The sequence below is a fragment of the Sitodiplosis mosellana genome, unplaced genomic scaffold (genome assembly GCF_009176505.1).
Source record: "Sitodiplosis mosellana isolate CC-2019 unplaced genomic scaffold, AAFC_SMos_1.0 Smas_scaffold_6197, whole genome shotgun sequence".
In the NCBI taxonomy this organism is placed as follows: domain Eukaryota; kingdom Metazoa; phylum Arthropoda; class Insecta; order Diptera; family Cecidomyiidae; genus Sitodiplosis; species Sitodiplosis mosellana.
In genome coordinates, this window is record NW_022601438.1 from 5,814,174 (window position 1) to 5,833,200 (window position 19,027).

Below are 19,027 nucleotides of genomic sequence, written 5' to 3' on the forward strand. Positions count from 1 at the left end.
AACCGAATCGTTTGGTGAAATAAGAAGTGCATGGGAAATGGCTCTTGAAAATGGACAAAAGACATTCACATCGTGCATACTCAGTCGAAGAGAGAGAGGAAGAGAGAATGAAATGTTTGGCATTGCTCTTCAAGACGTATTCTAGAAGATGAACGAGCAGTCGCTTAAAAAGCGCAATTCGAACTAGCAAAAGCAGTTTCAAATAGAATTATAACGATGTCAGCGAAGAAAAACCCATGATTGCCATCGATGCACCTCTCAAAATTGGTGGCATCGGTGCCAATTCATGGTACGAATAAGTGTTGTCAAATGCACACCGTGATGCTCTTTTGGCGGGCAATGACTATGTCTTGCACCGCCAGCCGAGCGAAAGTATGTACTAGTTGGCTTTTTAATACAGTGCGAATATTTGGCGAGTCTCCGCCATAAAACGTGCCTCTTTCGGATAAGTAAAAAACAAACTGTGTGGATAACAACATCGAAAAAATCGGGTGATTTTTTTTTTTCGTACTCTAACCATCATGACATCAATTGAACACGTATTATATGACAGAAAATCGAAGAGTAGAAAAATTACGAAAGAAACACGAGTTTTATCGTTGTTGTTTTTTCTTTGCTTGGACTTATCACCGAAAGAGAAAGTAATGTGGCTTTTTTCTTTCTCTGATGACGAATTGGGAATTTGACTGAATGCAATTGGTTTGACTTTTACAAGCTTTTCCGTGACAAGCATTTCGCAAATACAGAGCCATCATCGGAACCATATAGAGTGGTATTGAACACAAAGAGAGAAAAAAGTGTACAGAGGCGATAAAAAAGTGAGTATGACAACGACATAATAATGTGATGGGTATGTTTGCCATGCGATGTAACCATTAAAAATGATGACATCTGACACGATAAGATAAAGCAAACTAAAGACGCAACGCGCAGCGAGCAGCTTAGCCATCGCACTCAGAGTGTGTGTGTGTGTGTGTGTGTGAATGTTGCACTGATGTGCCAAAGTGTTGCCACATAACCTCCGTAATTGTATTAAATACACGGTGTCATTGTAGACGACTGAACATGAATGACAAATGGCACTATATGTCTGTGCAGCGGCGTGTTCATGAAAATCATGTTCACGCTCGTCTTGATGCATGCAACGGAATTGGCGGCGCATTTTTTTCCTTTTTCTTCATACTTGATGTCGCGATTGAAGGTAATCATGGTTTCCAAACAATGAGCCATGATTCAAGTACAGAATATGAAAAAAAAGGAATCAATGCACACAAATCAACACATCGTTGCAAATTGTTTTCACCCTGATTGAGCATTCAACAAACGCTTTGGGGTGTGTACGCTTGAAGTCTCTTTTCCATTTCCATGGTCATTTAAAAATCATTTTCCATTACACAAACATGGTTTGTCGGATAGACAAGAGCCATAAAAGATTGCAGATAATACATAAGCCGAAATCAAAGCCAACTCATTAGTTTCCGCATAACTAAACTCGGGAACATTAATTCCACTTCCATATTTATCAATTGCAAAATGTAACGAGAGAAAATATCACAGCTTAAGATATCATCTTGAATGAGTTTCAAATCGTGCCAAACAGACACATACACACACACACACACACACACACACACACACATACATGCACAAGTAGCCCGAAAATGTCCATGACGAATTACATTGGTTATGTAAACCGCAATGTGTATTTGCGACGGGTTTTTCCTCATCTTTTTAGCCGGTCGCTTTGCTGCTGTTGCTGCCTGTTTGCTTGTGCCGACAGTGACAGCGACAAGAAGACGAGAATGAAAAAAAATCATCATTCCATCTCATTAATAGCAACGTAATGCGTCCTTCTCAATATGCTGTGCATGTTGTAGTAAATTTAGCGCTCAAGTGATTTCGTTCATTTGAAGAATAAATAAAGAGAATGAGGCGGCGCGCAACAAAACACGTGTACCGGACAAGAACAGCAAAGTGAAGAAAAAAGTAGCAACGAACGAACGTATATTGCGAAAAATAAAAACGTGAGCCACTCTCTCTCTCTCTCTCTCTCTCATCGGAATACGTACACGTGGGATGTCTACTGCAATGACACTAATAAATCACTTTCGTTCATTCCATACTCGTATCATCGTCGTTATGCTGTCAAAATGTGTGCAGTTTTGATTTATGGCACACGAATTCATTTGTTTCAGTGGTGCAATCCAGAATAGATTGTGTGTGTGCCTAAAATTTTAATCAAATCACCGGGTTAGTTTAGGTCAGCCGTTGGAAAAATCATAAAAACGCCATACGACTGAACCCGGAAACAAATGCATGCACATTACTTGAGCCTTTAAAATGATGAGAATGACCACGATTTTTTCCCGTTCAATGTACCGTGTGGTCGATAACCCCTCAGAAAAAAATGTAGCTTGCAGAAAAAAGCTTTCAAGAATATGAGCTATAAACAAATTCAAAAAATCTTTTATTGATGGAAAAATTTACGCTAGAATAATCAAAAATTACAACATTTTAATTTTCCCTCCATTGTTTTATGTCTTTATTTCGAGTCCACTGTTGAATGCGCGTATTGATTCATTCTGTTATTAAAATCATTACTCTTTTCTGTGAAAAAGCATACTACACCCTTTTCTCTGTAATACTGAGTGTGTTATTGAAATGTGCCACGTTCTATTTAAGTAATTAAATTTTCTTGACGCCTAACTGTGTTTGGAAGCGAGAACAAAGAAATGTCAACCGAGAAAAGACACCATTTTCAGCGATGAATATCCGGTACCCATACAAAGCCAGAGAGAGAAACTATGTTTCCATTTGTGAATTAACGCCTGCTGTACCAGAGATGAAAATTAAATTTTCTGATTACACATAAATGGAACACAATGCTCGCTGAGTTCTCGTTTTTTTTTCTTTACTTTATGTGTGAAAATCAACTTTAATTTTGTCTTCCGAAGATTGTTTTTCCATCGTTTCCTTAGCGCTACTCAGTGAGCAGTGATTCGATGCAAGTAAACTTTAATTCATATTTGAAATGCCTCGAGAAAAAAAACAGCTCAAGATTGAAATTACAATTTCAGTTGAAAGCCTCAAGATTATCTTAAGAAAATTCAACAATGAACGCCTTTTTTGCAGTTCTATCAAACCACTCGAAAATGAATAGTCAGCGAACGGCTTCCATGTTCTTGAACTGTAATAAATTTTATTTCCATATCATTGCAATGTCGCTTCAATGCTTATCCGTTCAACTTAAATTGGCCGATAGTGCGCCATTTTTCATAGGATATAAGTAAAACTAATCGTTTTTTCATTTTCTTCGTTTGTAATTAAAAATGGCGGTTAAAATATAATTTCGAATATAATACATCGCTCAATAACTTACCGGTACGCGTGAAGAGCTGGTTAAATAGGCCCATTCATCGCCTCCTGGTGCATTACCTTTGCCCGTTGTTTTTTTGATTTCCTCATCTTTTTTCTCCAGTTCGCGTCGCATTTTCGGATTGAAAAACTCGACAAACGGCCCTTGAACTATTTACAGCAGTTTTTCGAGATCAATTTTCCATGGCATAACAACAAAAAACCGGACCAGCAAAAAAAAAAACAGACAAAAACCAAATTTACATTAATAAGTTTTAAAACGTTAGACTTGAGTTTGTTTTTGTTTTTATTTTCTACCGTAGAAATCTTCAAGTAAAGTTAGCAATATGAATTTTGCACCGAAATAATATAGGGAAATTAGAGCGCTGTCGGCACAATAAAAGTTGCATCATAAATGTATGTTTTGCTGTTTTTTACCACCATCATGGTAGCTGGGATGGAGAGTGAATTGTTTATCGCATTGTTCGGAGAATTGCCCAGTTTAATATATAGAAAAAGAAAGTTAATCAAGTATTTATGCACATTTTATTTTTCTCCTTCTTCTTTCTTTCACCCTCATCGAATAGCATCGCTGTTGTTATTATATTGTGAATATTGATCTCAATCGAAGCGAGCAAAACTCTCGGTTGATTGTGTTCTGCGAAACTCAAGACCAATTATCTGCACTTGACTTGAAAGTATATGAACGGAGGAGTGGGTGAGCGTGTAGAGAGGGAGGGTAAAAAGCGAGAACGGGCTGCGTGGCGAAAATTGAAACTTAATGCACTAAAATGTTTGCCATTCTCTGAGGTTTCGACTTATTTATATAAACGTCGCTGATAACTTCCGAACTTGATATGACACAATACAGTGGAAAGTTTTTGCAGGCACACCATTTCGGTGGAAATGAGCCAGGGATCAGGCAGTTGAAACTCAAACATATATACACACACACATAACCACAACAACAAGACCAACAAGAACAATGAACACTCTGGAAATATGCCGGCTAAATCTATTATGCAGTTGATAAAATGGGTATGAATTTGATGCCATTATCTTGGATTCAAATACACAAACACACACGGGCACTACGCTCACACACGCACACACAGCATCTGCTTTTCTATCATCATCTCACAATGTGGCGGAAACTTTTGTCGGCTCATTTTCTCAACTCTTTATTTTCCTTTTCGGCGATCTGCAAATTCTTTTTGTTCTTATCTTTTTCTCACTCTCACTCCCACCTCCTGTCTTGATTCGTTGTGTGTCCCAAGTTTTTAATGTTTGTTTAAGTGTTGTTGTATTTTTTTGCGCCTCGGCTGTTGTTGCTGTGTTGGTCATTTGTTTTGTGTCGGTATGAAGTGGCAGCGAGTTCGTTTCATAATTTTGGCCGCCCCGACAAGTCATTTGAGGCAAAAATTTTTTGATTAAATTACAGAGTGAATCACTTACCATTGTTTTGTGCATCAGTTACATAGTTTTCTTTTAAAATATTTGCAGCACGTCGTTCTCGCATTGTGTTCAGCATTGGTGATGGTTTTCGTTCCGATTTTTGTGGCTGTTGTTGATATTTGTTTTGTTTTTTGTTGCTGTCATCGGCGGCGTCATCGTCACCATCATCATCATCATCATCATTGCTGTTGTCATAATACGGCGTTTGGCTGCCCGTGCTAAACAAGCAACAAAACAAAAAAAAAACGAGAAAAACGAAAGATATCTTTAGGTTAATTTCGAATACAGCAATGAGGACGTAATTTTTTTTTAAAGCAAATAGCCAGTTTCATCGAAAGCGATTTGCATGTGGAATTTTTGTTGTTTGAATTGCTGCCAATTTGACGGTAACCGTAAAGATTCCAATTCGTGCTGGCTGACAGGAGTGATATTTGGTTATGTTGTTTTTTTTTGTGTATTTATTAGATTTTTTGTCCATTTGTTCGGTTTTATGTTTCCATTTTCGGTGAGTGAGAATGAATGAGAGTGTGTATGTTGCATATTTGTACCGGGTATTGTTCACGTTTTTATTTTTTCAACAAAATTTGATGGCCTGTTGCCATATCCGCCGTCAACCGGTTGATAGACGAGAGTTAAGGGATGTACGGACAACCAGCCGAACCGAACGCAATGAGAATGTGACAAAAAATTTAATGAAAAGAAGCAAAAATCTTGTGATTTTGGCAGTTGATTGGTTGAGTGATGTTGTTGACGCGAATGAGAACAATATGTCTCATCTCTAATTCTTTCTCCACCAAAAAAAAATCGGATCAAATGACAAAAACAAAAGATTTTGTTTCAAACCGATGTTGATGCGATCCGTTATCGCATGAAAAATGCAAAACAATAGCAATCGCTATCGAACTAGAAGTTCGACCAATGCAAAGGACAAATATTGCGCACCAAAACACACTTAATTTTTTCCAGATTGTAAAATGATGATAATGGTGTTGTTATCTTTAAATTTTAGGTTTACATTTTTTTTTTTCACAAAAAGTGGGGAAAATCTTCTAACGCGGCGAGCGATTCGATTGGCTCAATACGACTTTCAAATTAAATAGATTGCATTAGAGCGATATAGAGTTCATAATAAAGAGAAAGTGAGCAGAGACAATTTAGCGACGAGATTTAGGTGTCATAAAATGGTGCCATGCTTTTTTCGTCGAAACGACACGATGACGACGATGCTGGTGGCGGTGGGGTGGTTGTAATTTGAACGCTTCAACTGTTTTATGATAATGTCGTTGTGTTATTCATTCTGGAATCCAACGGATCACACTTTCCCTCGTCAAGATGCAAATTCATGTTTCCGGCGATAGTCTTTTCTCTCACTAGCTCTGTTTCGGAAGCATCAAAATAGTATCATTGGTGTTTTGCTACCGATTTTCTTGTTATTTCTTCTTGTTGTTGTTTTTCCTTCTGTCGACCGCTTTTTTTACTCTCTTGGTTTGGCATTGTCGTCGTTGCCGTCGTTGGCTGGGTTTCGTTTGTCTTCGCCACCATGCCATACCATAAAAATGATTGCTAAGGAAATTGCTACTGCTCTTTTGCTTGTTCATATTACATAAATCTCATTATAAATAAATAATTTAAGCGGTCATTATTTGGTGTGCGCGCGTTCAACACTCTCAACAAAGTGTCATCGAGATTTTAGCTTTAGCCAAAATGGCTTAGATCTCACAGTTGCCGTGGATTATTTTCGCAATGAGATCAAGCAATTTCAATCTAATGGAGAAAACAACACACAAGATGCGCGTGTTCCCACTCGTAATATAAACGGAAGACAGTAGGAAAAAAAATAAAGAGAGCGAGCGAAAACGTTTGAATTTAATAATGCGTAACGTGAATTTTTCTACAACATCGAATCAAACGGTCCATGCATATAAATGGCAAATGCTGCTTCTTTTTTTGAAAATCAGAGAAATAGAGAGTGGAAAATTGTATGCGAGCGCGACAAATAAACATAAATATAGAAAAAATGTGTGCAACTAAGTTTAACCGTATGTGCCTCTATTCCGAATTGTTCTGGTCTAAATTTGATCATACGTTTGTGTGTGTGTGTGTGTCGTGTCTTTACTGTTTGTTGCTGCTGTTGTTGTTTTTATGTCCGATTCCAGCAAATAAAGATGTTGCCTAGTTGGGTGAAACGATTGCATCAACGATTTTGCGACAGGCACAAATCGAATGTTCTCCTCCAACATCGTTTTTGATTCGGTTGTAGCGAGAGAGAGAGAGAGAGAGAGAGAGAGAGAGAGAGAACTGTTTCGGTTGTTATGTGTATATGTGGACCAATTCAAGATGTACAAATGTGTTTTGTGCCGTTTGTAATGTTTTCTGTCGGTTGCTTTGCTTTCTCGTCTGGACACTTGTTACGAGATTTCGTCATGAGAAACAGCGGCTGTTTTTCTTTTCTTATAAATATCAGGCATTTCGTAACTTTACTGGCTTCAAGTGGTTCACTTCAAGTTGAAGACTTTGAATTCACATGGCAATTTTTTGGCCATTTCAATGGGAAAAACAGAATGAAAATGTGGTCGGTTGGAAAAACGGAATGCCTATTGCTTGATTTATATTTTATTTCTTTTTTTTTAGTTCGAAAAATGAGCGAGTGGCTGTGTTTATTAGAAAGTTTATATGCTCAATTGGCCGTTAAAATTTTTTCTACCGGTTTCTTTCATTTTTTCTTCTTCTTCTTTTCTTCCTTTTGGGCTTTTCATGTTTCGAAATATAAGGCATTTTTGATGTAAATTAAGTTATCCGTGTACTGAATTATGATTTATGGAGAATCGCAATATGCACTTAAATCACTGACAAAGTGAGAGAGAGAGAGAGAGAGAGAGAGAGAGAGTGAGAGCGCCTGTTGTTATTCGGATTGCGTACCGCCCGCTCGTCATTCAATCGAAGCGAGCATGAGAAAGTGAACATTTCGTGTCCATAGCACAATACAAATAATTCATCGTTCATTCGAATCGTTTGTACAGTGAAACCCAAATGATGGGAATCATTCATGGTATGTTGGTTGTACGCTCAAGTACATGTAGCGGATATTGAATTTTAGTCGCTGTGAAAACCTCATTTTCTCTCTCCATCACTCGCTCTCCGTTTCTCCCTCTCTCCCTCTCTCTCTCTCTCTATCTCTTTTTCAATTGCATCGAAAATCGAATCGAACATTTACTTTGATCGAATCGACTGAGTGAGTGAGTGAAGCTGGTCGTATCAGATCAGCATAATAACATTGATTCGATTATCGCATTTAACGGTTTTGATTTCATTGCATTTCCAAACAAAACTCCATCGTTTCAGTGCCGGCACAGTTCGATTATGAAAATTGAAATCGATTAATCCATTTAACATGAATAAATATCATTGTGGCACATTTGGCTGCGTCAGCAAATTTTGGATTTGATAGCAGAGGTATATATGTATGTAGGTTGGAACGGCTGAAAATCGCTATTGGGCTCATTTCAAATTGAAGGAATGGAAAAATATTCAAAAGGAGGAACAATCTAATCACTTACATGCTTGGATATCTAAGCGTATTTGGCTCGAAGGAATAGCACAAATGCGCGCTAACAGTGAATAATCAGGTGAATGCTCAAAGAGAGAATTCTCACCCACACATACACACACAAAGAGAATCCGCACCGGACCAACTCAATTATGCCTAATTCTTTTCGGCTTTGATTTGCTGAGTGCGTCAATCTTTAAGTGAAAAAGCACTTACATTTTTTCTCTGATTTTATTCGTCCATCCTTCCACGCGTACAATAATATTTTATGTTTATTCAAACCGTTTTTTGGTCGGTGGAAAATTGAAAGCATAGTTTAAGTAATATGTCAACGAAATTTTATCCAAACAATGGTCCATTGAAACTATGTATTTTCATTTCTGTTTTTTTTTTCATCTTTCGAATATCGAGAGAATTCCAGTTTTTTTTAGCATGCCTTACGACAGATACAACTAACCGAGAGAAAAATTGGTCCTTCTTATAAAAGAAATATTCCATCGAATTATGCTCAAGCTGCAGTTACAAAATAACAGTTGGCTGTCGCCGCTTTCACTGCTGCTGGGGTTGCCGTTTGCAGAAATGAAAAAAGGATCAAAGCGCACACAGATAAAATATTAAATCAATTTCGGATAAGGGACAAGGCCGAGCGAAAGAATGATCCCGGGAATAGTGAGGACGAGGCAATTCGATGGAAAAAAATTTTTTCAGTTGTTGAGCTTTTGTGTCTGACATGATTGACATTTATCCAAGACGTTGCTTCGCTTCGTTTTAATAAAACAATCAATATGTCAAACATGATAATGCTTCGACGGAATAGAGACGACGGGGCAATCTATCTAACCCATAATAGTAATAAATTGTGCCGAAATACAAAAACGAGAAATCACCATTATACGGACACAGCAGCACCACCACTACCATCCCAGTCGCTCTCTATATTTTCTTTTGGCGGCTGTTTGTTGTACCTCTTTAGTGTTGGCAAAATGTGAGAACATTGTCACAAAGAACAAACAAATCAGAAAGAGAAAAGAAAGAGTGTAAAATTGAAAATGTCATGTGTTATGCACACGAATGGATCGCCTTGGTGGACACAATATCGCCTTGGTGAAATGAGTATGCATTTAGAAACGATGAACAAACAAAAATGGGGTTAAAATTGGGTATGAACGCAAACTTGTCGAAATTCCATCTTTTTTCTCATTATTTCGAAGCTTTGATTGGCTTTCATCAAATATGTAATAATCAAAATAATCAGAACGTACATCGCCATCATCGCTACTTCCATCAACCACATCAAACGATGAATAACCGTACCAAGCACTTCACTTATCCAATGTGAACTAACTTCAAAGCCACAAATATGTACGCACACAAAGAGGGTGCATATATTTGATTTTTAGCTCGAATTACACAACCAATCCAACGTTCACATCCATATTAATATTAGTTTGCATTGTTATTGGAATAGTTGATGGGTTGGTAAGCGATCCGCTCCATTAATAATAAATGGCCGATAGAGACAGCGAGTAGTTTGTGTTTGGTTTCCCAAATCATTGGTACGCATCAAATTATGAACACTGTCAATTTAAGCAGCGTAAACCGACTAGCAAAAATGAGACCGCGCACCGCACACTCCAACCCCACAATGCGTACGCGTTCACAGTAATATTCAGTCGTTTCAAATGTTCAAAGTAATTGAATTTCTATTATCTTTTCCGTCCATACGCTTCGACCAATCGTCGTTAAAATTGTTTTTCAATACTTGTACGGTATGCGGTGTACACGAATTGGCCGTGAAGTGAATTGCTGAAACTAATATCGGAACGAAATGGAAGTGTGTAATAAATGCGGACCGAGGGAATTTCAAGTATATGCTCTCTCTCACCTGAGTTCAAATCCGTCTGCGTTCTCTATGTTGTGGTTGTTATTATTTTGACTGCGACGATTACTACTGCTGCTGCTGTCGCCGATATTTTCATTCGAATCATCATAAAAGCTGTTTGTTCCACTGCTACTGCTACCATCGTCATCGTTGCGGTCATTGTTCTTCACCTCTCTCAGCACATTTTGAATGATTTCATCGATATCGGAACGCGCGATAAATTCCGACGTTAGGCTATCACGTAGCTGAACTATATCATTGGCTCGATTGATGTAAGTAAACAATAACACGGCTATCGTGCAAATGCACACAAATAACGTGGCAAATAACAAATAAACGCTAAAAATTGATATTTCATTTAATTTATTTTGATTATTTCTAATGCGATTTTGATTATTTAGATGGTCGGGCCGACAATGATGTTGTTGTTGTTGACGGCATTGCTGTGTATTGTCAATGTATTGATGATGCTGCTGTTGTGACGACAACGAACGTTGGTCGGCCGTCGTCGTTGTCGTCAATTGTTTGTGTTGTGGTTGCAATTGATAATTCGATTTCAATGTGGTGGGCTCGCTTTCATCGGTGTCGGACAATGAAAACGATGGTAAAAAGCAGCAAGCGGTTGAATCGTTCGCCGGTGGATCATCATCATTGATGTTAATCGATTCGGGCTCAATAATTGTTGTTGTAATTATTTCACGCTTTCCACATTTAGAACGACCAAATATTTGATCAAATAAATTGGCTAGCATTTTTTTCTTCTAGTTCTTGTTTCGCTCTTTTGATTTGCAGCTCGGGTTCTCGGTGATGTGCCGGTGTTGAGGGTGGAACGATGTTATTGTTCTAGCTGGTGAATCCTAGAGTCTCTGGTTGTGTACTCTATAGCTGTTGGCGGCCAATTTTGATGCTTAGTTCCAAACAGTTATTTGGAGCGTGTTACTTCTACTTCGACTATTCAATATTGTTTTTGATTATCTGGTGTGTGTGTGCGCTTCGTTGATGATGATTGCAGGCCGCACACGTACAAAATTTAATAACCCTTGTATTTTATTCCCATGAAATTGCCAATAACGAATGTCATCTACAGCACACTATATTTTACGTGTCAATTCTTCAGCGGTTGGCGTTGTTATCGTTGCTTTTCGATTTCAGTTTTGTTTAATTTTATTAAATTTTTTTTTTTTTTTTGAAAATTCAATGAGCATTGACAATCGAAACCATTGAAGTCCAACGATGAAAATGGTTCATTAAAATTAACACAAACTGATGTTGTGTGACATAATTATGATGATGATTTATTTGCTCTTTGGTTAAGTGGACTCATACGTTGGTCGATTCGAAATGACACAGGAATTCCGAAAAATATATTATTTTTCTCTCTCTTTCTCCTCAAACAACACATGCAGTCAGATAAAAGTTATGACCGATAAATTTGGACGGTGGCACGACACTTGTATGCATATAAATGTTATTTTCGATAAATAAACACTCGTTTGAATTAATTATTTGATGAGTTGAATGGGGGAGAACATGTTCCAACCAGTTAATCGGAATAAATGTGATTCGGTGAAATATTTATATCAAACTCACGCGAATTGTTACGCTTTTCCTACGATTGAGCTGTCAAAACCGAAACTAAAGACCAAACATCATATTAATAACGACAATATTGTGTTGATTTCTTCTTCAAACGGATTGAACGAGAGCGTGAAAACGAATCTCGACCGAGTCACAGTCTGTGTATGTGGAAAAATGATACATCACATTTCATAATACGCGCCAAAATCGTTCGCGCTCCTCTTGTTCGGTCAAACCAAACCGTGCAACTCATTTATTTTCGCGCGTGAGCCGATAAGTGCTTAGGTTATACGTTATATTTTTAGCATTTGGCTATAAATTGTCATAAAAATAAAATAAATGAGACACATTCACAAAATTACACATCACACATATTTCACAAAGTGTTTTTTTGTTTCTCTCTTTCTCGCCACCGCAAACTTTCACAATCTTCTCTCAGTCTAATTTAATAAATCCACTGAAAAATGAATTGATTTCTCTTGTGTATCTAATATTTGGTAATTGTTTTACTCATTCTCTGCTAAATTGACGCACTTTTGCACAAAATTGAATTCGTTTTTTTTTCTCGGAAAAATTGGTTCAAATTCCCGAAGCACACAATACATGAATTCACTCAAATGTTCAGCTGTTGTTTTTACTAGTGTTTTTTTTTATTGCATGACATTAAATACGGCACTATAGAAGCGATTATATTTTCTATTTATATTTTGGTTCGTTTTCTTATTTTGCAGTCATTAAATGAAACCAAAGTTTAAGATGTGATTGACTTTCGATTCGGACGTGTGCCAAAGGTAAATGGTCGAAAAATGTCCATGCACACGGCACAACACAGTGCCAGGATCAGTCTCACGAACCGAAAAAACCAAAACACACAACAGAGATTGTCGTCCGATGAATGGCATTCATTGAATGCACACAGTGTCTCTATCTCTCACCAATCCGATACACACCGAAGAAGACAGGAGAGTGAACATGTGAATGCGAACCGGTCTCGATCTCAACTGATTGCATATACGGCGAGAGTGTAACGCGTGACGGTATCGAGTTACTGGATTGCGTTGTTCACCAGTGTTCTTTTTCATCGCTTGCAAACACATGCCCGCCGTTGCTTTTACAAATCAGTCGCTCTGTTGCTTGTTCTCATTCTATCCCACTCTTGCTCACTCCCACTCCCGTTCTCGTTCACTCGCTCAATTTGTCTGTCTCTCGTGGTGTGCTGGTGCCTACAAACGGCTTTTGAATATTTGCGCGCGCGAGATACGTTTATCAACAAGAAACAAATCATATGCTTTTCCACACGTTCAGTCGTTCGGTCGTTTTGATTCATTCATGGATTTTCACCGTTGTGTCGGCAATTTAATGTTTTGCCTTTTTATTTGAACTGATTTTGTGGACGTGTGTGTGTGTGTGAGAGAGTAAGTGAGCCAAAGTGTGTCGTTGCTTTAATTTTCATTTGTCTCTTTCGCTGTGTTCTGAGCTGGGCAATGCGTTAGTTGGCATGCTGTCGAAACATTTCCTTGCAATTGACAGAAACCAAAATTTTTGTCATGCCGTGTATTTCGATATATTTATTCTAACACACCCACTTGTTATTGTTATTCTAACACACATGTAGTGTTAACATGCATCGAATATGGTGAAAGCACAGCACAAAAAAAATCACATCGTACTTCCGGTACACACAAAAGGAATACAAACTGATCAACCGACGAAAATGACAAACAAAAACATCAACAACCAAATTCGATACTCCAAACAATTTTAAGTTTTTTTTTCCGGGTGCTTTACAACGGTTTTCTGTTTGATTTTGTTTTGGCACCAGTACACATTGCCGTCGATGAAGGCAGAGTATTGGCAAGTGTGGTTTTTCATCGAATATTTTGGTTTTATTTATTTTTGCCCATAAATTTATTTCGGCACTCGCATACACGCATGCACATTCTCCTTCCTCACTCTGGCACTCGTGCCATTCCGCAAGTATATCAACACACAGCAAGAGAGCATAGTTGCACATAATAAGCATTGTCGTGTATAATCATAATTTATGTTCAAAATTGCTATTAAATGACACCACATTAACGAACACAGAATGCGACGTAGGCAGCACGTTCATTTTTATTTTTGTTTTTCGGTTGCTCCTTTTTTGCTGCGCTGCTGTTGTTTCGTCTTTTTTGATCCCCTAATCAATAATAAGAAATTTCAGTGAAAATAAATGCTCGTCTTTTTTTTTTTATTGCAACAGTAAATTATTCGTTGATTTTCCGGCGTCGATTTCAGTAGTAGCTGCGGTCTTCATCATGTTCGGGAAGATTGATTATTATGAAGAAGAAGAAGGTAACCGAGTGTTTTTGTATCGCTATTTGCTGCAATAAATATGTATCATTTGTATTCGATTTATTCAAATGAACCACTTTGTGCTGATGACACAACACTCGCTTCTTTTTATATCCTCAGGCGTTGAAGTTCCACAGCCGATGAGCCAATTAATTTTTTGCATTTTTCATTTGCATATTGATTTCGGTTACAGAATTTGCTGAAAATATTATTCCATTCGATTTTGTTCAGCCAGTTCAGACAATGTTTTCGACAAAAGTTTTCAATTTTTATGGCCGTGAATGAATCGAAAAATGGTTCACAAAAAAATGCCAAAACAAATAAAATACCAACTGAAATTCGAATTCAAATGTATACAAAAAATAGAGTTCAAGTTTTATTCGCTAGTTTTTTCTTTGTGGAGGGAGGCAAGATTTGTTCAATTCGAAATGAAAAGCCACACTCCAAATCATAAGCTAAGCTCTAAGCATGCACTCGAATTTCTCGACGATGATTTGATTTTCCAACGAAAAACAATGATCGGAATATATTCGGCGATTTGAATTGGTTGCTTTAGAAATGCAAAGCATTTAATGCCTTCGAATGGTGCCAACTTTATGGAATTTCGTGGAAAATTCAAAATTTGTGCGAAAATAATTGAAATATTTTTTTGATATAAAAAAACAAGTCATTTCTTCATATAATGGTAAAACGAAAAGCTTTCATCGCGACAAACGGGAATGTACTGGATGCATTAATACAAATGGATTTTTGAAGAAAATGCTCGAATTTATTTATTTACCAGAAAAAATATCGCGTTTATTACACACACACACACACACAGTATACACCAACAAGTTGTGCATGTTTGAACGACAAAATATCGTATGATACTTGGGTTGATTTTAAAAATGGATGGATAAATGTGATTCGACTTCGAATAGTTTCGAATTGACTCATCCGTCACGGCGAGCGAGCGAACAAGCGAACACACCATGAATTTATCAACACGATAAAATTGACAAAATAATTTCCAATTTATGATTCAACGATTGGGCGCGCTTATGTGTACGCTTCAGATTGTTCATTTTCGCGTTGTAAACTGGTGAGCAATGTTTGGAAAATTGCGAATATTTGTTATTTTCAGTCAAAGTTTATTTGTATTATTTCGATCCGAAATGTAATTGTCGCACAACAGAATGTTTTGCGAGAAACAGATATGTATGTTCGTGTGTGTATTGTATAAATTGTCCACATTCCGTGATCCCTTCAGAGTGCAAGTGCCTGGATATGGAATATTGAGGATGAATCAAGTCGACGAAATGCGACGATTGAAAAGTCGAAAATCAATGCAAAATGAGTTACAGATTGTGAGAACGACAACAGAAAAACGATATGCAACATTTATGTGTGTACAAAACGTATTATTGCGACAAAAAGTTGTTCATCACCAATTTATTGGTGTGTATGAGTGCGTGTTATTTGTTGTGTTCGTCTTTTAATGCCGTTGAATTAGTAGTATACGGAGTGTTTCCAGGAATTTATACCGTTTTCTGCAATTCAGTTTTGCATTCAACTTTGTGTGAGCTTAAATTCGACTTACCTCTGCACCGGCAAATGCATATACTCTGTTTGAGTGTGCTGAACAATGTTCTGCACAAAATCGGATTAATATAAATGTATGAGAAAACATAGAAGGAATAAGTTGCAACAGCTAATTTCTGTCTACCTGTAATCATAGTTTCCATTCAAATTGTCGCATCCATCGGGTATTTTTTCGGCAACTTTTACAATGGAAGCGCCGTGATAATTACTAGTAATTAAAGTTGAATGTGTTTGTGGTTTGGAAATTTCCGAAAAGTTACATCGAATTGGCGGTGGAATTTGGTTACATTCTTTCTTGATTAAACATTGTCATTTCATATTTTATAATGATTCTATGACACGCTTCACACTAATGCAGTTAATGAATGGATGGGGCATCAGTGAGCATTTCCACTCATCATGAGACGTAATCGCGTTAACTTATTACCGATGAAACTTTTATATGGTTCCGGTTTTTTGCTTTTAAGTGAGAATTTTTTCAACGAAATAGTGCACCGAGAGGATACCCACCCTATCTCTCTCTCTCTCTCTCGCTCAGAAAAGGAGTTTGAGATGTAAAATCGGTATTCTGTTGCACTCATTCAATGCACATTGATTTATTCGCTGCAATTAGTTATGATAAGGTTGAAAGATTCAAATTCCCCCATTGTGCTCCGAGGAGCGTGTATGTGTGTGCTACTGCTGATGTGCATGTAAATCAGGATGTGTGACTAGAAATCGTTGAACGGGTGAAAAACGAAACCGAGTCTCACAACAATAAACAAGTGAATTAAATTCAATTATACAACAAGAGGATGCTGCTGCTGTTGCACGGAAGACGTTGTGTTTCATTGGCATGTCTGTGCTGCTCGGTTCCAACTGCTAACCGAATTCAATGTTGTCATTTCATCGCCCAGATGCGTTCTTCCCCCCCCGAACAATTGTCAGATGTTCTTCTTTGCACAAGCCGAGCAACAAAAAAAACAACACCAACAGCACGACCAGAAGAAGAAGGTAGAGTACATTAATTCGAAGAGATCAAGGAGGTTGAGAGGGTATCAGAGGGGAAGAGAAAAAGAGAGAATGAGAGAGGACAAGCACAATAACATAAAGCCAATGGAAAAATTCATTCGCTCTTTCTCTATCCATCTCCAACTCAGAACATACACACTCCCTCTGTATGTGTGTGTGTGTGTGTGTGTGTGTGTTTATGCGCCATATTTTGCCATGATTTATTTGTCATCATCACACAATGCCATAATCCCAAGCGAAAGAAAACGTAAACGAAATGGCTTGGCAAATATTGTGCACCTGCACCATTGGCGAAGGATATAGAGATAGAGAGAATGAGTATCCGAACGAATGCCAACTGGAACCCATACCCACAACACTAACAATATCAATAATAAAAATCATTTTTGATGCAGATTCTAAGGAAAAGTCCCAGTAATTCGGTTTTCAGTTTTGACATTGATTTCTATTCCATTCGCCTTTATCAGACTCACTCAACTCCATTTTAATCGGCTTTCTCTTGAAGCAGCTCGCACTTGATTTTTCCCGTTATCGTTCTCTATCTCACACTCTCTCCGTCTCTCTTGGTCTCTTTTATTCTCTTTCATTCCCTCTCTACAATCTGTCTCACTATCATTCTGAGCCACAATTCTCACAGCAACTGCTAGTGAATTATGGTTTTACGTCGGAATATTTGTGCTCTTTGCAAATTTTATCATTGCAAGTAAGAGAATCTGAACTGCAAGCCCATACTGTTGATGTGGAGATGAAAAAATGCAACTTTTGTCATTTCCGAGTGTGACAAGTCGAATTTTACACCATTTTAACATTCCTCGACACAATATTCATCAAAAACCCAACCGTAGCAATACATTTTTCCACCGAAAAATGGGTATCAACGAAAAAAAAATCCACGAGGAGTGAAAGCTTCAAATATTTAACGAATAATCACATCAATGAGTCAAATTGTTTCTTTCCGCCGATGATAAATTGAAAACGAAAAAAAAACACAACGTCTAGACGATTTCCATTTACAGTGGGGTTTGCCGTATATTTACAATTCACAATCAATCCTCAAATACCATTCCGGATTGGCTCTCATTGTGAAATGATTGTGAAGGGAGATGTTTCAGCCATTTCCAATGTATCTACCGACAAATAAAACGCGATAGATAAAACATATGGAGATAATTTTTTTTTATCGACTTCCAAAGTTATGCGTCACACCGTGTGTCGAAAAACGCCACAGTTGAATTGAGTTTTAACCAATGGAATGCTCAATATTTTATTAAATAAATTGGGGGTGAGAGTGTTGATTCAAAGAGATTAGCTGCATCAATTTAATAATGAATGGTTTGTGTGTGGATTTTCCAAATCAGTAATCAACTTTGTGCACAATCAATCAGCTCTATGATTCAAACTATGAATACACTCATGCTGAATTTATTTGGGAATTTTTCATTCCCTCAGTGCAAATTTATCGCACATCGAGGCGATTGATGAAAACCAATTGACGCCGCACTCGTAATAAAATTCTATTTCAATTCGATTTCATGCCAAAAAGTTGATTTAATTGGGGAAAATTGGGGTTGTGTGCCGATACTTCGAAGCGGAGAGCGTTAGCTCTCTAACTCTCTCTCTCTCTCTCTCTCTCTCTATTTCTCTCGATACCGTTAATAATCCGATTGATTGAAGAGTATTCACACAAATAATGTAAAACATATAATTAAATTAAAATTCAATTTTGTAGTTTTTGGGACAAAAGGAATACTCTCCGGTTTCACATAGCCCAGAATATTTGAAAATATTCATGTATGTGGCGTGAATCCGCACACATATACATTGAATTTTTTCACATCGGTCTTGTTTAATTGAAAAATGTTAATAAGCTAAATTTTCTGCGGCCGTCATCGCTTATTGCGCGATTTCAATATCTCTCTTTCTCTATGCAGAAATTGTGAGCGTGTTATTCGTGGCGGTCGTTTCAAAGGAAAATTCAATTATTCACCATCTGCCCATGATGAAATTTTATGGTTTTGGCAAAGCGCATCTCGTGTGTGTGCAACAAGCGTAACCGCTCAATCATTTCCATAGTTTAAAACACAAACCAAAAGCATTTTATTCATCATTTATATATCACATGCGTAAATTGAAAATAAAAATAATCTCGCAATTTTTTTACAGATCTGTTGCATGCAGACCTTTTTCATGGTGGTCATTCTGCGGTTCACAGATAATGCTTTTTGTATGTGTTTATATTCATCGCGAGCACGTTAAACGTTGAATATGTGCAATAGATGTGA

General features: G+C 37.5%; 1 protein-coding gene across 1 annotated transcript in view; it reads right to left on the reverse strand.

Moving 5' to 3' along the window:
- LOC129577050 (uncharacterized) overlaps nucleotides 1–12,734 on the reverse strand; it is a 45,793-nt gene extending 33,059 nt beyond the window's left edge. Inside the window, exons 1-3 of the mRNA XM_055463466.1 lie at nucleotides 10,242–12,734; nucleotides 4,810–5,027; nucleotides 3,380–3,525 (exon numbers count right to left, since the gene is read on the reverse strand). Coding sequence (XP_055319441.1) covers nucleotides 3,380–3,525; nucleotides 4,810–5,027; nucleotides 10,242–10,990 — 1,113 coding nt within the window. The 5' untranslated portion in view covers nucleotides 10,991–12,734. The remainder of the gene's footprint in view (nucleotides 1–3,379; nucleotides 3,526–4,809; nucleotides 5,028–10,241) is intronic.
- Nucleotides 12,735–19,027: the final 6,293 nt, after the last annotated feature.